Raw genomic sequence first — 24,375 nt, 5'->3', positions numbered from 1 at the left:
CGCCTGCGCGCTGCGCGGAGTTGGGGGGGGGAGGGACGGGGACAGTGCATTGTGGTAAGATGGTGGCCGCTCCATTGTTCAGCTGTGTGTTTGCAAGAGGAAAAAATCCCCTGAAGGCGGCTGGCGCAGGAAACAAGGCCTGAAACCCCGGCCTGAGGTAACACTGGAGCCGCCTGTGCAAAAAATAATCAGGATGTCTTGGTTTTTTTTTAGGGGGTTTTGCCTTTTGACTGCAGTGGATTGGGGGATATATTAATCTCTCTGGGGGCACAGCACCAGGACATCTTTGGGGCATCTTCAGGCAGGAGGAGCAGGCTGCTGGAGCCCCCACCCACAGGAGCTGCTGATGCCAATCTCACCCCCCCCCCCCCCCCCAAGGCTTCCCCACCGGTTGATCCGCGATCCACAGTCGCTGAGACCCAACTTTAGAAAATTGTGCACCGTTCCCCATCCCTAGAGGGGCGGTGGGTGGGGGTGGGGGGGAGAAACCCGCAGTGCTCTCCTCCCCACCGTCACGCCGATCCGGGGTGAGCGGAGCGACCCGGGAGAGTGCCCCCCCCCCCTTCCACCCACCCCAGTGACCCCCTCCACCACCCGTACCCGCCGCCCCTCTCCGCAGAAATGTCGACTCAACCTTTTTATTTTCGAGCGGCGATCAGTGCCACGGCGTGAGCTTTTTTTATTGCTGGGGGGGGGGGGGAGGAAATCATTGTCGCGTTTTCCTTTGGGGAAAATTGCGAATAGTCAGATGTCCTGAGTCGCCACGGTATCGAAAATGTTGAAGGGGGTGGGCATACGGGGGTGGGGGGCTTGAACTTTGTGCCTCGATTTGTAAAGTGCACTTGGAAGTGTGGGATGCCGGCGACGGGTCTGAGCTGCCATTTTGGGCTTTTTCCATTCGCGGTTGCTTTTTGTGCATTTTTCACCGGATGTCAGAGGCTGGGGAAACGGGGCGTTTTTGTCTTTCAGGTACCCAGGCGCAAGCATCAAGCATGCCCCGCGTAGTTGGGTACAGAGTAAATAATCCCTCAGCCAAAGCACAACAAGAGTATTCTTCACTGTGCAGCATTCCTTAACGCAGCTATATTGCGGCCTTATTGAGTGACAGGACCATTCGGCAGGTAGCATCATTGTGCTCTGGTACCATGTTCATTAGGGAGTGGTTTAAACTCTCCAAAACTCATTTAAAGTATTTTGGCAGCCATCACCTTGTCATGGTGCTGGTCTGGGCTTGATTGGAACTCTGGATCCACAGACGCAGGCCAGTGAACTGGACTTCCAGAAGTGGTGTCTTTTAAAAAAAAAAAGTGATTTAAAGAAATGTAGATGGCAATTTACTGCAGGTTCTCTACCACACTAGGTGTTTGACTATTGCAGGTGTTGTTTGGGTGATTTTCGACTCCCTCCTGTTGCACTTTGCAATCGGATTATATCCACACTCCCCTCCCTCCTTGCTGTGCTGTTTCATGTCCACAGGTTAAGCTGTGGTGGTATTCACAGAGGGAGCAGTGGGAATGTTCTTTCTCCATCTTGCAGATCAACTCCCCCCATCCCCTTCACTGCTTGCTTGCTACAGGTATTCTTCAAGCGTGAAGTTGCACCATAAATATCAGAAGGCTAGCCCGGCCCTGTCAGTTTCACGAGATAGTGATTGGAAAGTGTGCGTGCGTCTTAACATTACTGTAACAGTTATGACACCAGACTAGCCACCTCAAAGTTCTTGAGTCCTGACCCCATCCTGGCAAATTGTGAAATCGAAATCAATAAATCTTTGTGGGCTGGTAGAGAGAGAATAATGAGATTGAAAGTTGGTGGATTGTCTTAAAGCTGTTACATTCTCTAATATTCAAAGTAGTAAGAAGAATTGATGAGATAAATAGGGAGAATCTATTTCTGATGGTTGATACATTGTGTAGCACTAATGCTTTTACGATTTCAGGCGTGAAGTTGGGAGACACTTCCACATACAGGATGATGGCAATGTGCAACGTTCTTTCCACGAAAGGCAATTGATGCTAGATCAGTGGTAAATTATTAGTGTGAGATTGATAGATTTTTGTTATTCAAAGACATATGGAGCAGCGACCAGTATATGGGGTTAGGGCACAGATCTGCCTTGATCTTATTGAATGGCAGAACAGGCTTGAGGGGCTGAATGGCCTCCTCCTGTTCCCCTGTTCAGGGATGGAAACCTGTCACGCCCAACCTCATCGCCCAGCTTGTGGGAGGGGAGAAACTTAGGTGATCTGCAGCTCTGAGTCACTCTGACCAATAGCCCGTTTGAAAATGACCCAAACTCTCAGAACAGTGGCTGATGTTACCCAGCCAGAGAAGCCGAGGCGGTATCTCTCTCATTAACCAGGAATGACCAGTTTTGCCAGCACACAGAACCCGAACGACATGATGCAGAACTTGAATAAAAGTGCCTTAGGCTTTAACCAGGAGATTCAGCAATTTGATCCCCCCCAATGCCGAGTTAATCAACATCAGCTGGAGTTAAATGTTGATGTGAGCTGACATTACAAACGTGACTACACTCCGGTACTTCATTGACTGTGAAGCGCTTTGGGACACCCTGAGGTCGCCAGAGGCGCGATAGAAATGCAAGTCTCCCATTGTTTTTTCTGCAGAAGTTTGTCCCTTTCTTCCCTGTAATCTTCAGTGATACTAACTGTACTTGATGTTTTGATTTAGGATTTGCCCACTGGTTGAATAGCCCTTTCCAAACACCCAGTCTCATCAAATGTACAGAGCAGCGAGTCAGAAATCTAAGCGCAAATAGGACTAGGTTGCTTCAGCGTTGAGGGCCGGATTGGAGACGGAACCCCATGTGGGAGTGCAATCCAGAGAGCCCCTGTGTCTTGGCCCATTTGTAAATAAAAGACCACTTGCGCTAGATGACCAGTGGATGCGTGACGGCTATTAAACTATACCCTGCAACTACTTTAAGGAGAGGAGGGAAGAAGGTTGACCTGGTGCTGAGCTGTTGTGGTCAAGAAGCTGATCAAGTCTGCTGGTCTGCTGAATCAGGAATGTTTAAAGAGCAGCTTGTGTGTAAAAGAAAGAAGCTTTCTTCCTTGGAGTTTAATTTGGATAAATGTATTTTGGTAGATCAAATCAGGGCAAGACATACTCAGTTAATGTTGGCGAAAGTTACAGAACAAAGAGACCTAGGGGTACAGGTTCATAGATCCTTGAAGGTGGAGTCGCAGGTGGACAGGGTGGTGAAGAAGGCATTCAGCATGCTAGGTTTTATTGGTCAGAATATTGAATACAGGAGTTGGGACGTCTTGTTGAAGTTGTACAAGACATTGGTACGGCCACACTTGGAATACTGTGTTCAGTTCTGGTCACTCTATTATTGGAAGAATATTGTTAAACTAGAAAGAGTGCAGAAGAGATTTACCAGGACTTGATGGTCTGAGCTACAAGGAGAGGCTGGATAGGCTGGGACTTTTTTCCATGGAGCGTAGGAGGCTTAGGGGTGATCTTATAGAGGTCTATAAAATAATGAGGAGCATAGATCAGGTAGATAGTCAACATCTTTTCCCAAAGGTAGAGGAGTCTAGAACTAGAGGACATAGGTTTAAGGTGAGAGGGGGGAGATACAAAAGAGACCAGAGGGGAAATTTCTTCACACAGAGGGTGGTGAGCATCTGGAACGGGCTGCCAGAGGCAGTGGTAGAGGCTGGCACGATTTTGTCTATTAAAAAGCAGTTAGACAGTTACATGGGCAGGGTGGGTATAGAGGGATGTGGGCCAAATGCGGGCAAGTGGAACTAGCTTAGAGATAGAAACTGAGCGGCGTGGACCAGCTGGGCCGATGGCCTGTTTCCATGCTGTAAACATCTATGACTCTATGGGCATCGCAAAGATTGGAATTTGAAATGGACATGAATCTGACTCACTCATTCCTCCAGAACCCTGGAGTCCTTTTTTTAAACTAAGCAGAGGTTGGGGTGGATGCTGAATTCGTTGCCAGGCAACTGAATTGAATATCTCTATCCTACCCGAGTGATATTTGACACCTCACCATCCAGATTGTTATAGTTTCTTAAAGTGTGCAGAGGTCTGGAGCCCCTTCAAATTGATATGGCGTTGCAAGTTCCTGGGTCTTGGCCTGTAATCAGAGGTGGCCCTTCAGCATCTCATCCAAATGGCCATTCTAGTCTGTGTGAACCTAGATAATGAGTTTTGACAGGTCACCCCACTGCCAACAGCATCAGAAGGTGTGCCCCAATCTTGTTCTTGCCCAACCTCATGTGTGAATGCTTTTTTCAGACAGGCAGTCTAAGAGTGGGTTCTCTGACCTTCAATGTCACACCGTTGCTCATCCCTCTCTGATGCATAGGATCTACAACTTTTTCCCATTTCAAATTGATCAGAATCTTTCCTCTGGTTTTTTTTAAGGTGCCTGGGTTTGCATAAAATCCTTCCCCACGAACATCTTATCCTTTTCAGTGCATTTATCTTGCCATCGTATTGACCGTTGCTGCACTTCTCTCCCTGAGATCAACGAGATATGATGTCAGGTTGTAGTTGAAAAAAGTTGGGGTGGATGGAATCTATCAGTTCGTAACCGGGAGTTGCTGAGGATAACTAACACACTTTGGAAATCACGCAAGCACTGTGACAGGGATCTGTGTCACCGGGGTATTTGTACTGCAGATGAGAGAGTTGTTTCTGCCCCCTTCATTTCCTCCCTCCTCTCTGGAAACTGTCATTGCTGGAAGCACTTGAATATCTTTCTCCAGTGTCTATTGAGATCCCAGACCCAAGAGCATCTGCTGACCATAGAACCGAAGGCTGTGGAGGCCAAATCGGCAGCACGGTAGCACATTGGTTAGCACAATTGCTTCACAGCTCCAGGTCCCAGGTTCAAATCCCGGCTTGGGTCACTGTGTGTGCGGAGTCTGCATGTCCTCCCCGTGTGTGTGTGGGTTTCCTCCGGGTGCTCCGGTTTCCTCCCACAGTCCAAAGATGTGCAGGTTAGGTGGATTGGCCATGATAAATTGCCCTTAGTGTCCAAAATTGCCCTTAGTGTTGGGTGGGGTTACTGGGTTATGGGGATAGGGTGGGGGTGTGGGCTTGGGTAGGGTGCTCTTTCCAAGAGCCGGTGCAGACTCGATGGGCCGAGTGGCCTCCTGCACTGTAAATTCTATGATATGAAATCACTCAGTGTCTTTAAGACAGAGATCGATAGGTTTTGATTAATAAGGGGATCAGGAGTTATGGGGAGAAGGCAGGAGAATCGGGATGAGAAAAGTCTCAGCCAGTCAGCCATGATTGAATGTGGAGCAGACCCATGGGCCGAGTGGCCTAATTCTGCTCCTATGTCTTATGGTCGTAACCGTCACATTGGAGAATAATGGGTTCCCACTCAGCCTACATCCAGTAGCCCTTCCAGCCAGTGTTGTTAGAAAGCAGGTAGAAGTCTGCCTGATTCTCCCCTGTACCCTCCCCTGATTTGGCTGACTAGTCCGCCCAAGTAAGGTTAGCTAACTTGTGTCTCTCCTGATCTGCGTTGATCAGTAAAACAGCAGGAGGGTGGAAGCTGGTGACGAGCTCTCATAGCTGCACTGATTGGCGGTGAAGTTGCTGTTTACTTTGAGTTGCATTCACCATTGATGGTTTTTTTTACCCCAACAGAGCCTGGCCTATTCTGAGTTAGCCAGAGCATCGCTGCGCCGTGCCAAAGAGTGGTACCACCATTGCCCCTCACTCTCGGTTCCCAATGTGAACTGCATCGGACACTTGCTGACCTCAGGGCGAACTTGGAGGCAAATGTGGCTGCAGGTACCTCCCTGTGCCAGGTGGAGTTTTTCACATGCCTTGGAGTGGGTTCCCCACAGGCCATATCCTCCCTTTTCTCCCCACTCCCTGGAGTAATGTATGAATTCTGTGAAGTGCGTATAGGAGCAATTGCAATCAGCACACCAGGGTTTGTACTCAACAGGAGAAGTCTGAGCCGTTCCGACATAGTCCAGTTTCAGAATCTTGGTGAGAGGCTGCCCTGTTAAGGTGGGCATATTGACAAAGCAATGGACATGTGAGTAAAGACTGTGGTACAAGGATAGTAACTAAGTAGCGAGATTTGATTGTGGATGTCTCTGGCTCCACTTGCAAGGGCAACCTGAACCAGGTGGCAATAAATGTACGGTAGTCACGGATAAATTCAGTTAGGTATTCAGGAGCAACGTCTTTACCAAGAGAGTGGTGAGAATGTGGAACTCAACAAATGCTGGCCCAGTAAGTGACGCCCACATCCCAAGAATAAAACAAAAATTTAAGGGGGATCCAAATTTATGCCGACCCCCCCCCCCCCCCCCCCGATAATCTTTTACCTCCTTGTTAATCAAGAATCTATCCAGCTCTGCCTTAAATAGTAAAAACTTTGTTTCCACCGCCTTTTGAGGAAGAGGGCGGCAGAGACACCTCTGAGAGAAAAGATATCTCCTCATCTCTGTCTTAACTGAGTGCCCCCTTCTTATTGATCAGCCACCCCTAGTTTTAGATTCTCTCACAAGAGGAAACATCCTCTCCACATCCACCCTGTCAATACCCCTCAGGATCTTATGTTGTTTCAATCAAGACGCCGATTTCTGTGCTCTTAAGTACGTGTAATTCTCTGTTCCATTATTTGTAATTGTTTATGAGGTTTCTTTGAAATTCTTTTTTTCCAATTAAGGGGCAATTTAGCGTGGCCAATCCCACCTAACCTGCACATCTTTGGGTTGTGGGGGTGAAACAAATGTGAAATAAATAATTGTCGAGGATATTAGGGGGCTGATGAAATCTGGCTGTGTAGTCAAATGTCACCGACGAGGAAGGCTTGACCATGTGTAACAGTCCCGGTGGTGGTGTCATGTGGACCTTCTGGTGGCTGGTTGTGTATCATGTGGTGTGTGGGGGTGGGGGGGGTGCAGATCTGATGTGAATTTTTCTTTAAAAAATCCAGTGGTGCCGTTGTAATTTAAATTCCACAAAAGCTACAAAGAAGATTAAAAAAAAGACTTGCATTTCTGTAACATCTTTCACATCCTCAGGACGTGCCAAAGCACTTTCCGATGTGTTGTGACACCGTGATACCAATATAGTGCAAAATAACCACATTTGAAAATTTGCAGGAAATTCTTGGGACACCTTAGCTGTACCAGCTTTGTTCAGGCCACACGTCAAGTACTGTGATCAAGTTCTGGTCACTAAGGGCAGCACAGTGGTTAGCACTGCTGCCCACGGCGCTGAGGACCCAGGTTCGATCCCAGCCCCGGGTCACTGTCCGTGTGGCGTTTACATATTCACCCCGTGTCTGCGTGGGTTTCACCCCCACAACCCAAAGATGTGCAGGTTAGGTGGGTTGGCCACGCTAAATTGCCCCTTAATTGGGGAAAAAAAACATTGGGTACTCTAAGTTTATTTTTAAAAAGTTCTGGGAACTGAGACGCTCAAGAAAGTATTCAGAGGCTAGCGGTGATGGTGGTGGGGAGAGATTTATAGATCTAAGTGCTTTGATTTGGGATTAATTTACCAACCATTCAATCCCTTTCAAAACCTACAACACTTTTTAACAGAAATGCAAGTGCAGAAGTCAGATGCTTAAACTCCTGGGAACGGGCAGCATGGTGGCACAGTGGTTAGCACTGCTGCCCCACGGTGCCGAGGTCCCAGGTTCGATCTGGGTCACTGTCCATGTGGAGTTTGCACATTCTCCCCGTGTTTGCGTGGGTTTCACCCCCACAACATAAAGATGTGCAGGCTAGGTGGATTGGCCACGCTTAATTGCCCCTTAATTGGAAAAAAAAGAATTGGGCACTCTAAATTTATAAAAAGATAAATTCTGGGGAATGGCTAGAGAAATATGGTTACGGAGGTATAAGATCTGCAAATTATTAAGTCTGCACGTCCTCCCCGTGTCTGCGTGGGTTTCCTCCGGGAGCTCTGGTTTCCTCCCACAAGTCCCGAAAGATGTGCTGTCAGTTGAATTGGACATTCTGAATTCTCCCTCAGTGTACCCGAACAGGCGCCGAAATGTGGCGACTAGGGGATTTTCACAGTAACTTCACTGCAGTGTTAATATAAGCCTACTTGTGACAATGAAATGAAATGAAATGAAAATTGCTTATTGTCACAAGTAGGCTTCAATGAAGTTACTGTGAAAAGCCCCTAGTCGCCACATTCCGGCACCTGTTCGGGGAGGCTGTTACAGGAATTGAACCGTGCTGCTGGCCTGCCTTGGTCTGCTTTCAAAGCCAGCGATTTAGCCCAGTGCTAAATAAAGATTATTATTATAAAGAATGGTAAATTGAGGACTGGAATCAGGGAGTTCTTCACATTAATTATGATTGGGTTTCCCATGGTATGGAAGCAGAGTCATGAAAGTTACAATAAAGGGGCAGTGAGCTTTTTCTACATGGCCATATGGCTTTCCGTACTGGCCTCGTAGGTTAATGACACTGAACACAGGTTACTGGTGTGGCTCTTATTAAGTAAATGCTGTCCATTGGTCTCCAGACTGATAGAAGGATGAGCATTTGTCTTTTTTTTATTTCGCTCTCACTAAGCTAAATTAACCAGTTGGTGCAGGACTTACCAAATGGCTACCCTCTTTAAGTCCAGGCAACTCAGAACAGAAAAGTCTGCACCTCTGTAGCAACCCTTTCTTTGACATTTGTCAAAGTACTTTGCAACTAGGGGCAGCATGGCGGCACAGTGGTTAGCACTGCTGCCTCATGGCACCGAAGTCCCAGGTTCGACCCTGGCTCTGGGTCACTGTCCGTGCGGAGTTTGCACATTCTCTCTGTGTTGGCATGGGTCTCGCCCCCACAACCCTAAAGATGTGCAGGATAGGTCACGCTAAATTGTCCCTTAATTGGAAAAAATGAATTGGGTACTCTAAATTTATTTTAAAAAGAAGGACTTTGCTACTAATAAAATGCAATTTGAAGCAGAGTCACAGTTACGGTGTACGGAAACACCAATTTGCACATAAAGATGAGATACGTCACAATTTGCGGAAGATAAATATTGTCCAGAACATTGGAGAGAGAGCTATCCTGCTATCCTTGGAATAGCGCCAAGGGGTCGTTTGCATCCACTTGAGAGAGCGCAAGGGACATCAGTTTAATATCTCATCTAAAAGCCACGCCTCTGGCAATGCAGCACGCCCTCAGTACCACCCTGGAGTACTGAATCCCAATTGTCCTTCTATTTCAGTGACGGCACGTCAAAGGTATGTAATTAATCGGCTGTTTAGCACATTGAGACACCTGGTAGTTGTGAAAAGTGCTCTGTAAATACAAGTCTTTTTAAAAATAATGTTTAGGTTTGTCCCTGTCTGAATTTTGTCGCTCTGGAGGTTTGGAAAGGGCTCAGTAGAAGATAAATCCTAAATCAGAGCACCAAGACCTGTTGGCGTTGGCAGCTTGGATCAATACATATCACTGTGAATGTGGACTTGAACTTTATATGTGGCCTGCGCAAACAAAAAACAGGAGCCCCCCCCGGAAGGGGTTTTAATGTACACTGTTTTCTGGGAATCGCCAGTGGCTGGAGTCTCAACGCAGTGAAGTTATGCAATCGTACATGCCGTTTATCTATGCTTCAACAATGTCTGCAAGATTTCAATGAAGAGCAATGACTGCTGTGTGAAAATTTTACTTTGAGAGGACCAGCAGTACAGCTTTTGATTTTGTTCAACTAAAATTCAGCAGTTTGTGAAGAGAACAATTCGAATAGGTTTACTAACCAGCTTGAAGTACAGGTGGTGGTAATGTAGCGCAGGGTGGTAGCAGTTTTGGGGCAAGCAATTCTTGAGTAACCCACAAGAAGCAAATTAGTGCATCATTAACAGTTTATTAGATTAACTTTTTCTTCCCTGTAAATTACAAGATATTGATGATGTATCGGAATCCTTTAAAAGTGTGGGGATACCTGTTGTAGTTTGTCACACTTCAGATATCATGTTTGGTGTATCCTCTGACTTGGAGATCAATGCCAATGAGATCTGATAACTCAAACTGAGCCTGTGTTTACACAACAACAACTTTGCTGCCTTAAAGTCCTTGAGCAGCCCATTAATACCGTTACGTTTCATTCAACACTCTTATTCTCATCGACCAGCATAACGTCCTTGCAACACCTTGCTTATCAATTGTGTCTCATTTCTGTCGCAGTTCCTCTCCTGATCCGGAATTATGGAAGATGATGAAAACCAGGATCCACAGCAGAACGAGACTTCAGGGGATGAATCGGGATTGGATCAGTGCACTGAATCACACAGGGAGAGAGGTATCATAAACAATCTCTGCATTTATTCCTGCTAATTCCACCAACGCCAGTATCACTCTGGTAACTTATCCAGATGGGAATACTGCATTTCTCAGTTAAGATGGTTGTTGCTGAATGAACTTGTGTTCCATGGATATAAAAATAACAATTGCTTATTGTCACATGTAGGCCCTAGTCGCCATGTTCCGGCGCCTGTTCGGGGAGGCCGGTACTGGCCAGCCGGGTGGAGAGATGGTGGCGTGACGTGGAGGCTGGCGTTAGGAACGGGTGTAGTCTATTGAACCCTCAAGTATGTTCAGCTATGGGCGGCATGGTGGCGCAGTGGTTAGCCCTGCTGCCTCACGGCGCCGAGGTCCCAGGTTCAATCCCACCCCTGGGTCACTGTCCGTGTGGAGTTTGCACATTCTCCCCGTGTTTGCGTGGGTTTCGCCCCCACAACACAAAGATGTTCAGGGTAGGTGGATTGGCCACACTAAATTGCCCCTTAATTGGAAAAAACAAATTGGGTACTCTATTTTTTAAAAAAGCTATTCAATTCGATCATGGCTGATCTTTATCTTATCTCCAAATTGCAAATGCACTAGTGATAATTTACCAAAATTCACTAGACTCTGGGGTGGTCCCGGCGGATTGGAAATTAGCAAACATGACATCACTGTTTAAAAAAGGAGGTAGGCAGAAAGCGGGTAATTATAGGCCAGTGAACTTACCTTCGGTAGTAGGGAAGATGCTGGAATCTATCATCAAGGAAGACATAGCGAGGCATCTGGATGGAAATTGTCCCATTGGGCAGACGCAGCATGGGTTCATAAAGGGCAGGTCGTGCCTAACTAATTTAGTGGAATTCTTTGAGGACATTACCAGTGCAGTAGATAATGGGGTGCCAATGGATGTGGTATATCTGGATTTCCAGAAAGCCTTTGACAAGGTGCCACACAAAAGGTTGCTGCATAAGATAAAGATGCATGGCATTAAGGGGAAAGTAGTAGCATGGATAGAGGATTGGTTAATTAATAGAACGCAAAGAGTGGGGATTAATGGGTGTTTCTCTGGTTGGCAATCAGTAGCGAGTGGTGTCCCTCCGGGATCAGTGTTGGGCCCACAATTGTTCACAATTTACATAGATGATTTGGAGTTGGGGACCAAGGGCAATGTGTCCAAGTTTGCAGACAACACTAAAGTGAGTGGTAAAGCAAAAAGTGCAGAGGATACTGGAAGTCTGCCGAGGGATTTGGATAGGCTAAGTGAATGGGCTAGGGTCTGGCAGATGGAATACAATGTTGACAAATGTGAGGTTATCCATTTTGGTACGAATAACAGCAAAAGGGATTATTATTTAAATTATAAAATATTAAAACATGCTGCTGTGCAGAGAGACCTGGGTGTGCTAGTGCATGAGTCGCAAAAAGTTGGTTTACAGGTGCAACAGGTGATTAAGAAGGCAAATGGAATTTTGTCTTTCATTGCTAGAGGGATGGAGTTTAAGACTAGGGAGGTTATGCTGCAATTGTATAAGGTGTTAGTGAGGCCACACCTGGAGTATTGTGTTCAGTTTTGGTCTCCTTACTTGAGAAAGGACGTACTGGCACTGGAGGGTGTGCAGAGGAGATTCACTAGGTTAATCCCAGAGCTGAAGGGGTTGGATTACGAGGAGAGGTTGAGTAGACTGGGACAGTACTCGTTGGAATTTAGAAGGATGAGGGGCGATCTTATAGAAACATATAAGATTATGAAGGGAATAGACAGGATAGATGCGGGCAGGTTGTTTCCACTGGCGGGTGAAAGCAGAACTAGGGGGCATAGCCTCAGAATAAGGGGAAGTAGATTTAGGACTGAGTTTAGGAGGAACTTCTTCACCCAAAGGGTTGTGAATCTATGGAATTCCTTGCCCAGTGGAGCAGTAGAGGCTCCTTCATTAAATGTTTTTAAGATAAAGATAGATAGTTTTTTGAAGAATAAAGGGATTAAGGGTTACGGTGTTCGGGCCGGAAAGTGGAGCTGAGTCCACAAAAGATTAGCCATGATCTCACTGAATGGTGGAGCAGGCTTGAGGGGCCAGGTGGCCTACTCCTGCTCCTAGTTCTTATGTTCTTATGAACCCACCTTTGTTTCGCAACCCTATAATACCCTTACTGAACAACAATCACAGTTGTTACACTTTCAACTGCAGCCCCACCCCTCCTGGCCCTTAAAGCCGTACAACTCTTTGGGTAAGAGAGCATCAGATTTCCACAACCCTTTGTGCGAAGAACTGCTTCTTAACTTAAATAATGTAAGCTGGCTTCCCTGCTCCCAGTTTAAAAAGAAAATATTTTTTTCTATTTCACTTTGGACAGGCTCCAGTGGGGATATTGGGGATATTCTCTGAGGGAGGGTGTGCAGTAGTGATTCAGAACCACAAGGTGTCAGTGTTTGGTCACAGGGCCATCCGTGTGAGCCTTAGTGGATTTTCCGCGCTGTTGCAGGGTTCTATAGTAAGTTAGATGCTTGTTGGACCTGGTTTCAAATTTAGCCGAGAGCCATGGGATGGAATGAGTTACCTCCGTACCTTGGCTGCAAAGTCAGGTGCTCGAGACCCCGTTTCAGGAAGCATTTTGCCCAGAGCGCCCAACTCAGCTGGCTCACACCTGCCCCTCACCAGCCTAGCCACCTGTTTCCTCCGGTTCCAGTATTGGCCCACCTTGACCTCCCTAACCAGACTGGAAGATTCACCCCCTCTTCGGTTTTGCTTTCTTGAAGATCGCGATTTATATATTTTAAAAATTACTCTTTTTTTTAAACCCTCAAAAATCAGCAGAGTCCAAATCCATCCTGGACATGATTTTTAAATGATTTTTTATTCATTTACGGGATGTGGGCGTTGCTGGTTAGGCCCAGCGTTTATTGCCCACCCCCGGTTGCCCTTCAGAAGGTGGTGGTGAGCTGCCTTCTTGAATCGCTGTAGTCCTTGAGGTGTAGGTGCACCCTCGGTGCTGTTAGGGAGGGAGTTCCAGGATGTTGCCCCAGCGACAGTGAAGGAGCGGCCGATATATTTCCAAGTCAGGATGGTGAGTGACTTGGAGGGGAACCTCCAGGTGGTGTTGTTCCCAGGTATCTGCTGCCCTTGTCCTTCTAGGTGGTAGAGGTCGTGGGTTTGGTTGGTGCTGTCTGAGGAACCTTGGTGAGTTACTGCAGTGCATCTTGTAGATGGTACACACGGCTGCCACTGTTGGGCGGTGGTGGAGGGTTTGAATGTTTGTGGAAGGAGGAGCAATCAAGCGGGGCTGCTTTGTCCTGGATGGTGTTGGGCTTCTGGAGTGTTGGAGCTGCGCTCATCCAGGCAAGTGGAGAGTATTTCATTACACTCCTGACTTGTGCCTTGAATATGGTGGACAGGCTTTTTTGGGGGGGGGGGTCAGGAGAGATGAGTTACTCGCTGTAGGATTCCTAGCCTTTGACCTGCCCTGGTAGCCACAATATTAATACGGCTAATCCAGTTCAGTTTCTGATCAATGGCCCCCCCAAGATGTTTATTGTGGGGGATTCGGCGATGGTAAGTCCATTGAATATTATGGGGCAATGGTTAGATCCTCTCTTATTGGGGATGGTCGTTGCCTGACACTTGTGTGGACCTTGAGAGGATTGTTATCACCAAGGAGGTAGTGATGGGCAAGCTAATGGGGCTAAAGGTAGACAAGTCTCCTGGCCCTGATGGAATGCATCCTAACGTGCTAAAAGAGATGGCTAGGGAAATTGCAAATGCACTAGTAATAATTTGCCAAAATTCACTAGACTCTGGGGTGGTCCCGGCGGATTGGAAATTAGCAAACGTGACACCACTGTTTAAAAAAGGAGGTAGGCAGAAAGCGGGTGATAAAAGGCCAGTGAGCTTAACTTCGGTACTAGGGAAGATGCTGGAATCTATCATCAAGGAAGAAATAACGATGCATCTGGATGGAAATTGCCCCATTGGACAGACGCAGCATGGGTTCATAAAGGGCAGGTCGTGCCTAACTAATTTAGTGGAATTTTTTGAGGACATTAACAGTGCGGTAGATAATGAGGAGCCAATGGATGTATATCGGGATTTCCAAGGTGCCACACAAAAGGTTGTTGCATAAGATAAAGATGCATGGCATTAAGGGGAAAGTAGTAGCATGGATAGAGGATTGGTTAATTAATAGAAAGCAAAGAGTGGGGATTAATGGGTGTTTCTCTGGTTGGCAACCAGTAGCTAGTGGTGTCCCTCAGGGATCAGTGTTGGGCCCACAATTGTTCACAATTTACATAGATGATTTGGAGTTGGGGACCAAGGGCAATGTGTCCAAGTTTGCAGACGACACTAAGATAAGTGGTAAAGCAAAAAGTGCAGAGGATACTGGAAGTCTGCCGAGGGATTTGGATAGGCTAAGTGAATGGGCTAGGGTCTGGCAGATGGAATACAATGTTGACAAATGTGAGGTTATCCATTTTGGTAGGAATAACAGCAAAAGGGATTATTATTTAAATGATAAAATATTAAAACATGCTGCTGTGCAGAGAGACCTGGGTGTGCTAGTGCATGAGTCGCAAAAAGTTGGTTTTGAGGTGCAACAGGTGATTAAGAAGGCAAATGGAATTTTGTCCTTCATTGCTAGAGGGATGGAGTTTAAGACTAGGGAGGTTCTGCTGCAATTGTATAAGGTGTTAGTGAGGCCACACCTGGAGTATTGTGTTCAGTTTTGGTCTCCTTATTTGAGAAAGGACGTGCTGGCACTGGACGGCGTGCAGAGGAGATTCACTAGGTTAATCCCAGAGCTGAAGGGGTTGGATTACGAGGAGAGGTTGAGTAGACTGGGACTGTACTCGTTGGAATTTAGAAGGATGAGGGGGGATCTTATAGAAACATATAAGATTATGAAGGGAATAGATAGGATAGATGCGGGCAGGTTGTTTCCACTGGCGGGTGAAAGCAGAACTAGGGGGCATAGCCTCAAAATAAGGGGAAGTAGATTTAGGACTGAGTTTAGGAGGAACTTCTTCACCCAAAGGGTTGTGAATCTATGGAATTCCTTGCCCAGTGAAGCAGTAGAGGCTCCTTCATTAAATGTTTTAAAGATAAAGATAGATAGTTTTTTGAAGAATAAAGGGATTAAGGGTTATGGTGTTCGGGCCGGAAAGTGGAGCTGAGTCCACAAAAGATCAGCCATGATCTCATTGAATGGCGGAGCAGGCTCGAGGGGCCAGATGGCCGACTCCTGCTCCTAGTCCTTATGTTCTTATGAATGTAACTTGCCACTAGTCAGCACAAGCTTGGATATTGCATTTGGACATGGACTGCTGGACTGTAGAAGTCTGATGAAAGGGTATTGACCTGAAACATTAACTCTTTATTTCTGTCTCTCTGCCTGATAGGCTGAGTGCTTCCAGCATTGTCTGTTCCTCTTTCAGATTTTTAACATTCCCAACGTCTTTCTTTTGTTTTATTAAATGCCCGAGAGGCTCTTTTAGCATCTTTTGGATTGTCTGGGGGTACCTAATCATAGAATCACTCCAGTGCAAAAGGAGGCCATTCGGCCCATCGAATCTGCACCGTCCCTCTGAAAGAACACCCCACCTCGGCCCAGCTCCCTGACGGGTGATTCCTGTTTCAACTCTACCTGCTCCTCGATTCCTTGTTCTCTTTTACCCCGTCTCATCTTTCTACTTTGTTAATAGTGGGTTGGTCACTCTGCGTTTGAACTTTCCGCTCCAGGTTCGAGTTGTCTCACTCCAAATGCGCTTCCTCCTGTATCCTCTGCATTGAAATGAAGACTTACACAGTCCTCGATGTTCTTCTTTCCCAGAACAAAGTGGAGCTCCGCTTCTATTGGTCTCCCAATCATTCCGCAGTTTTCTTAAATCTTTAGTGCTTTTTACATTAGATCTGACCAGTTTCCCGGTTTGCCTCATCTCTTCTGCCCATTTGCAACATTGATGCTGCCCTGTCCTATCAAACGTGGTCCTTCAGCTCAGCTTTTCAATTGAAAGGGACAAAATGAGCAGCCTGTCTCGGAGGAACCACGTTTATTTAGCGGCGTTAACGAATGGAAACACTCCCAGGCTGCCTCACAGCAAGACTAGTGAGAGAAAAGGTGTACAGTATTGGACATTCCTCAGGTTCGGGCAGGGTTAGTGGGAGTTTTCCCAGCGCATCGAGCCATGCTATCACTGACCTGGGTAATGCCGAAAGTGTTTACTTGGCTAACACTAACGTATCTTGTCTTGCTCAGAACACTAAACGACTTTTTAAAAAACTTTGACTATGGCAAGAACGCTCTTGCTGTGTAATTTCATGTGAACTGTAATTACTTTCTTTCCGTTTTCCCATGAAACGTATTGCGAGATTGAGAGGACAGAGGAGGGACCCTGCTCAGAGGCATCTATTAATGCTGTTTGTGAGAGAGAGTGCCTGTGTGAACTAGCGCACAGTCACAGTTCTATCGTCTTGCTCCCTGCTGAAGCACATAGACCATACACAGTTCATGTGGAGCCATATATTAGCAGACCATGGGATGCTGCACCACTGGGCACTGCCTACTTGTGACACTATTATTATAATAATCTTTATTGTCACAAGTATTACATTAACGCTGCAATGACGTTACTGTGAAAATCCCCTAGTCGCCGCATTCCACCGCCTGTTCGGGTACACAGAGGGAGAATTCAGAATGTCCAATTCACCGAACAAGCACGTCTTTCGGCACTTGTGGGAGGAAACCGGAGCACCCGGAGGAAACTCACGCAGACACGGGGAGAACGTGCAGACTCCGCACAGACAGTGACCCAAGCAGCGAATCGAGCCACCGTGCCGCCCTGATAAAATAAATAAAGATTATTATTGTTAATAATCTTTTAAATTTGAAGTTTGAACAACGGGGTTCAGCTATCGTTCTAGTAAACCCAGGCTGTATTCCCCCCAGAGTAATATGTCCTTCCTAAGGTGTGGTACCAGAACTGCCCACAGTACCTTTTGCTTCCCTATTTTCCTCTATGTACCAGAAATGTGTTCTTCGACCTGTTTTGAACAGAATCGAGAAAGCTGGACCATCTCTTTAGTAGTTGTTGCAAGGTAATCATTGCCGCGCTTCCGTTCTGCTGAATGTTATTTACAAATGCGGCCTTGTTCCCGTGTGCTGCAGGTGCTGAGCCGGTACGGCTGATCCTACAGCCACTGCGGCGGAGCCCGCGCAATAAATGGGCCGAGTGCAACACTTCAACGCAGGCTAACTGCAGCAGCACCTCGCCGTGTGCACAGCAAGTCAAGGTAACGTTTATCTCTGCCAGTGTTGTGCAGCAGGCCGAGGACAGAGACCCTCCTGCTATCTCGGTTGGCCAGTTTAGGTCTGATCGGTTGAACCGTTCTCCGCTCAGGAGGTTAAATTGGGTCCCCTGTGGCACGACTTCAAAGAAATGTTGGAGATGTGCGTCCCAGGGTTCCAGCCAATGCTTTAACCTCAACTAACATCAGGGAAACAACTTATCTCAATGCTGTTTGTGGGATCTGCTTTGTCTTTCACAACCTCAATGTGCCAAGCACTTTGCAGCCAGTGCAGTGACTTAGCGGTGCAGGAAACACATTAGCCAATTTGCACATGGCAAACTCCTTCAAATAGCAGTGTGACAGTGACCAGGTGATCTGTTTTGGGGGTTAATTGAAGGATGAATATCAAAATACCATGGGGTCTTTTAAATCCACTTGATAGGGCAGATGGAGGTCTCGTTTTCAAATCTCCTCTGAAAGACAGTACCTCTGACAGTGCAGCACTCCCTCAGTACTGAGCCACTGACAGTGCAGCACTCCCTCAGCACTGACCCTCTGACAGTGCGGCACTCCCTCAGTACTGACCCTCTGACAGTGCAGCACTCCCTCAGTACTGACCCTCTGACAGTGCAGCACTCACTCAGTACTGACCCTCTGACAGTGCGGCACTCCCTCAGTACTGACCCTCTGACAGTGCGGCACTCCCTCAGTACTGACCCTCTGACAGTGCGGCACTCCCTCAGTACTGACCCTCTGACAGTGCGGCACTCCCTCAGTACTGACCCTCTGACAGTGCGGCACTCCCTCAGTACTGACCCTCTGACAGTGCGGCACTCCCTCAGTACTGACCCTCTGACAGTGCGGCACTCCCTCAGTACTGACGCTCTGACAGTGCGGCACTCCCTCAGTACTGACCTGTCCGCCCACTAGACTTTGAGCACCGCAACTTTGTGGCTCAGGTGAGAGTGGGACTCTGAGCTACTGACGCCTGACATTGTAACCCAGTAACTAACATAACATCTTGTGTTGCCAGCAATGGTAACATAGCTGTATTTAAAGTAGCTATTATATTGTGAAGTGGTGTTGGGATGGAGGTGAGAGGGACGGCAGAGCACTGTCACAGAGTGTGGAATGTCACCTACTGAGTTCTCGTCAACCTCAAAACAGCTGATTGTTTTTAAAATAAATTTAGAGTACCCAATTATTATTTTTTTTCCAATTAAGGGGAAATTTAGCGTGGCCAATCCACCTACCCTGCACATCTTTGGGTTGTGGGGGGTGAGACCCACGCAGACACGGGGAGAATGTGCAAACTGCACACGGACAGTGATCCGGGGCCGGGATCGAACCCGGGTCCTCGGCGTTGTGTGGCAGCAGTGCTAACCGCTGTGCCACCGTGTGCCATAAAGCAGCTTATTCTATAACACCCTCCTGCATTGAACAAAAACTCTTGATTTGTTTGTTTCACAGAACACCCTGCAGCACTTAAAAGGTTTGAATGCGTCCACCCGAAAACCGAACGACTGTGTGAAGACTTGTCAGCGAGGTACGTTTCATTTTTCATGAGCGCGCGCGAGTGCGTGCGAAGGCAATTAACATCCACACCTGTGACCAGATCTAGCGGGTTACCAGTATTTTAGTTATTTGAGCTAAGCCCTTCGGAGTGAAAACAGTCAGAGGGTGGCCGAAAGCTGGTACTCTGCCGCACAGAAAACTCTGGATGATGGATCAATCGACATTTTCAAATACTGGGATTTTTGTTACATGGGAACACAAAAGGAAACGGAATTGACGTAGGGATCAGCCATGATCTGTTAAAATGGTGGGACGGGCTTGAGAGGCTGAACGGCCACTTCTTGCTCCTCTGTGAAGTTAGATTCCTGCAGTGTGTGTGTGAGTGAGGCGGCAGAATAAGTCGGGGATCTGCAATTTACAAAGTTTTGTCTGGTGGGAGACACAGCTGACAGGTAAGTGAAGCAGCAATAACAAAACTAATGTAATTCATTATCGATTGAGGTGGATGTCGGCACCTGTGTGACGTCGGGGAAACCTGTACGTTTTAATTTATCGTCCACATTATGTGTAAATACTTACTCGTCATCTCAGTTTGCACCTGCTGCTTTTCTCTTATTTGATAGATAGCGAGACGTGACTGTCGCTAGCACGGCCAGCATTTATTATCTATCCCTAATTGCTCTGCCCTTACCAATGTCTGGTTTGTGCTCACTCCCACCATGTTGGTATGAGAGGGCAATGTCTGCATTTGTACTGCTGGGTGCTGGCAAGTCAACATTGTGTGAATATGTCCCACTCCGACCATTATTCTCCAATGAAGTCCAGGTAACAGCAAAGCAGTGGTGTTGGTTCCCTAAAGGTTGACAGTGTCCACACTTGCATAGAAGCGCGGGATATATGCACACGCGGTCAAGCTCCACCACGCAGGCCCACAGTATACAGCAAAACTTGTGTCCTGCAGCTGGAATAAAACCAGACGTCCAATTGATGTTACAGACCGAAATGTGAATCTTTATTGAGCAGTGCGGAGGTCATTTGAGAGATTGCCCTTGTGTATTTCATTGGTGGGGTATGATGACCTGAAAGGGTGGCGGAAGCGGATTTATTAATAACTTTCAAAAGAAGATTTCTGCCTGCAGAGGAACAATGTGTTGGGCTACGGCAAAAGAGCAGCTCTTGCCAGCACAGACTAAATGGGCCGAATGCCCTCCTACCTTGATTTTATGTGTGGCTCTTATTTGGGGCAGCATGGTGGTTAGCACAGTTGCTTCACAGCTCCAGGGTCCCAGGTTTGATTCCCGGCTTGGGTCACTGTCTGTGCGGAATCTGCGCGTTCTCCCCGTGTCTGCGTGGGTTTCCTCCGGGTGCTCCGGTTTGCTCCCACAGTCCAAAGATGTGCAGGTTAGATGGATTGGCCATGCTAAATTGCCTTTAGTGTCCAAAAAGGTAAAGTGGGGTTATGGGGATGGGGTGGAGGTGTGGGCTTGGGTAGGGTGCTCTTTCCAAGGGCCGGTGCAGATTCGATGGGCTGAATGGCCTCCTTCAGCACTGTAAATTCTATGATTCTATTCCTCTTTCCCTAGACTCTAGAAAGCAGAAACAGATCAGGAGGAGGAAGGCGTGCGCGCCAGCGGGATCAAATGCCATCACCAGGAACTCACCAGACATAGCAGTGGCCAGTCTTCACGGTACAGCTGGAAGTGGGAATCCGGTAAGGTTTCTGAACAGACCGCTCGGTGATGAATCTCGCGTCACGTCCTAGAAACATAGGAATTGCTCAACCGAGTTCCGTCCCTTTCGCCTTCGCTCAATCTGATAGTCACTTGTTACGGTGATAATGGAGTTATTGATTAATCACAGTGATTATCAATGAGTCTAACAACAGACCCAGACATGAGGTGGGGAGCTTTGCTAACCACAGATCCAAAGTCACCTGTTCCTCCTGAGCTCCACTCCCTGTGCATTATTCACGCAGTTATTCACAAGCAGGATCCCCCAAAAATGTAGTTTCTAGGGATTGTTATTTAATGCGTTTGAATGAATCATCGTCTCTGTTCCGCCATCGCCTGAGCCTGTTCCATAGATTGACCTCCTGTGCTCTTTATTGTTCTTGTTCCTTTGAAGGAGAAGGAAGTGGTGTCTGTTTTACTATCCCATCTCACCAGCGTGCTGCAGCATATCGGATCCACGTATGGAGCCACTTTCCGAACACGATTAAATCCAGAGCCTGAGCCGGTTGCGCATCTTGGGGCCTCTTACTTGTAAGGATAACTTTTCTTCTCTCTTTATTGCTGAGTTACATGCTGCTGCCCTCCCCGCCCCCTTCACTTGCACATAAATATATTTTAGGCTTAAATAAAAGCAAAGTACCACTGATACTGGAAACCTGAAATAAAAACAGAAAATGCTGGATAAACTCAGCGGGCCTGGCAGCGTCTGTGGAGAGTGAAACAGAGTTAACGCTTCGAGTTCGTATGGCTGAAGAGTCATACTGACTCACAACATTAACTCTGTTCTTCTCGCCACAGAAGCTGCCAGACCTGCTTGACTTTTTCCAGCGTTTTCTGTGTCTTGGGTTTGTTCAACTAAGGAAGGAAGAACTTGCGTTTGCCGAGTGCCTTTCAGAACTTCCAAGATGTTCCAAAGTATTTCACGGTCACAAAAGCACTTGTCGAGTGTGGTCATTGTAATGAAGGGGGGGGGGGGGGGGGGTTAAAGGTAGACAGTTCATACAGTGCAAGGTCCCACAAACAGCGGTGAGGTAACGACCCGGCCATTCCTTCTGAATTTTCAGTTGGGAGGAATAATTGGCAGCTGTACCTTTAGGTGGCCGGTGGGCCTGGGGTCATTTTGTCCACCTGGGAGAACAATTTAATGTCCCTTGTGAAAACGGCAGTGCAGTACTCACTCGGGAATGGGCTGGGAGAGTTGGCGTTGGTTTTGTGCTGAGGTCTCTCTCTCGAGCGAGGTCTTGAACCCACAATCTTGCGACTCGGACGCGAGCAAGCTACCCAGTGCGCTGCAGCTGCCTGCATTTGCATACAGCACCTTCAACATAGTAAAATGTCCCACTACGGCAGATGGAAGAGGTAGGTTTAAGATGCACCTTGGAGGAGGAGGAAGGGTAAGCAAAATGCTGTAAAAAGGCAGCTGAAGGTACGGCTGCCAAATTGAGGGCGCGTCAGAGGCCAGAATTAGAGGAGCACGGTTACCTCAAGGGTTGTTGTGCTGGAAAAAGATAATAAAGATCGTGAGGGGGAACAATCCATGGAGGAATTGAACACAAAACATGCCCCTACTTCATGACAGGGACCCGTACTTTGGATTAGCTAGTGAGAGAAATGAAAATCTGTCACTTCAGTGTGTGCGACGGTTAGACCGTCGAGAGGTTTAGATAGAGAGAAATTATTTCCTCTGGTGGGAGAACCCAGAACTAACTTTTAGAACTTTCAAATCAGTGCCATGCCGTTTCGGAAGGCTATCAGGAAGCACCTCTTCATGCAAAAGGGCGGGGTAGGGGGGGAGGAATCTGCCCCTCAAAGAGCTGTCGATGCCGTCAGTTGAAAATGTCAAAACTGGAATCGATCAATTTTTAGGCCAGTGTGTTGAGCTTTTTGGAACCTCGCTTGGTAGGTAGCATTAAAGTACAGATCAGTGGGCAGCAGGGTGGCGCAGCGGTTAGCATTACAGCGTCACGGCGCTGAGGTCCCAGGTTCGATCCCGGCTCTGGGTCACTGTCCGTGTGGAGGTTGCACATTCTCCCCGTGTTAGCGTGGGTTTCGCCCCCACAGCCCAAAGATGTGCAGGGTAGGTGGATTGGCCACGCTAAATTGCCCCTTAATTGGAAAAAAATGAATTGGGTACTCTAAATTTAGAAAAAAGTACAGATCAGCGACGACCTGGTGTGGCAGAGTATAGCTGCGGGACGGAATGGCATTCTCCCATCTCTATTCAAGTGCCCGGAACCTCTGTCCTATTCTGCACTGGATATTGCCTAATCCACTCCACCGTTAAGGAAATTACATCCATTGTTTTTCAGCAGACAACATGATGCTAGATTGGAGCTCGTCCACTGCGGATGTATTTGTCAGATAAGTTGATGGTATTTGTTACTGTTTGGCTGCGGTAGTTCAGCGAGTTCCGTTTCTTTAACCTCTGCGTCGGTGTCTTTCCAAGTAGCAGGTTGGAGCCAGAAAACTCCGAGGCCGCAAGCGACTTGCAAGAAGACGGCATCTCCAGTCTTGGCATCCGTGTTGTACGTCACCAGGGGTTTACTTTGAAGAAAGATCGAGCCTGGCGATACAAAAAGTCAGGTGGGGAAATACTTTGTTCCCTTCCTCACCCCTGAAGGCGCCAACTCTGGAGGAGTGACGCCTGCCGTTTTTTTGGGTCACTCTTGAGTTGCCGCACTGTGTTACCTTTCCGGTAGATCTGCCAGGCGTGCTGCGCCAGTCATGCGTTACTGTCAAGTTATGAATGTGGCTGTTAAGCATTTGGTGAATGAATTGCTGCACTGTAATACCGGCATGGGAGGTGTTCAGAATTACAATACGTGGAACTAACAGCACACACCGTACGGCCCAACTGGTCCAGGCTGGTGGTAATGTTCCTCGCAGACCTCTTCCCCCAGTCTATTTCATCTCAGACTAGCATGTCTTCTAATCCTTTCTCCCTTATGTATTTGTCTAGCTTCCCCTTGAGGGCATCTGTGCTATTCGCCTCAGCCATGCCATGGTTCTCTACGTCATTCCTCGCCTCTCACCACACACAGTATCGTCTTGTCAATTTTGAGTTTATATGCTGAAGACTACCCTCAGTAAATAAAAGGCTCCACAGAACCATTATTGTCAGTGTATGTAAAGGCTAGTTTCTGTGCAGGAGCATTCGAGTGAAGCATATGGTTGTTGTGGGAATGTACATAAAAAGCAATATATTCAATATTATTCCCCTTTTTAATAATATACCAGAAGTAGTAATAATCTTTATTAGCGTCAAAAGTAGGCTTACACTAACACTGCAATTAAGGTACTGTGACAATTCCCTAGTCGCCACACTCCGGTGCCTGTTCCAGGGAGAATCCAGAATGTCCAATTCACCTAACAAGCACGTCTTTCGGAACTTGTGGGAGGAAACCGGAGCACCCGGAGGAAACCCCGCAGACACTGGGAGAATAACAGACTCTGCACTGACAGTGACCCAAGCCGATAATCAAGCCTGGGTCCCTGGCGCTGTAAAGCAACAGTGCTAACCACTATGCTACCACGCCGCCCATAAGTCGGATCACCTCTGATGTTAAGCTGTACTCCTCCGGA

At 47.3% G+C, this 24,375-nt stretch overlaps 1 protein-coding gene across 3 annotated transcripts in view; it reads left to right on the top strand.

The window, feature by feature from the left end:
• Positions 1 to 24,375, top strand: part of scaf1 (SR-related CTD-associated factor 1) — a 40,267-nt gene continuing 15,892 nt past the window's right edge. The window contains exons 1-7 of one of the 3 annotated variants that reach the window (XM_072492397.1): positions 1 to 157; positions 10,173 to 10,287; positions 17,427 to 17,551; positions 19,019 to 19,094; positions 20,647 to 20,774; positions 21,188 to 21,324; positions 23,243 to 23,376. In XM_072492397.1, coding sequence (XP_072348498.1) covers positions 10,194 to 10,287; positions 17,427 to 17,551; positions 19,019 to 19,094; positions 20,647 to 20,774; positions 21,188 to 21,324; positions 23,243 to 23,376 — 694 coding nt within the window. In that variant the 5' untranslated portion in view covers positions 1 to 157; positions 10,173 to 10,193. Of the gene's footprint in view, positions 158 to 10,172; positions 10,288 to 17,426; positions 17,552 to 19,018; positions 19,095 to 20,646; positions 20,775 to 21,187; positions 21,325 to 23,239; positions 23,377 to 24,375 lie in introns of all 3 variants that reach the window. The other 2 variants (XM_072492396.1, XM_072492398.1) reach the window with 2 other exon arrangements.

This window comes from Scyliorhinus torazame, chromosome 29 (assembly GCF_047496885.1).
Source record: "Scyliorhinus torazame isolate Kashiwa2021f chromosome 29, sScyTor2.1, whole genome shotgun sequence".
Taxonomy (NCBI): Eukaryota; Metazoa; Chordata; class Chondrichthyes; order Carcharhiniformes; family Scyliorhinidae; genus Scyliorhinus; species Scyliorhinus torazame.
The sequence above is the reverse complement of the archived record's forward strand: the minus strand, read 5'-3'. Positions and strand labels throughout refer to the sequence as shown.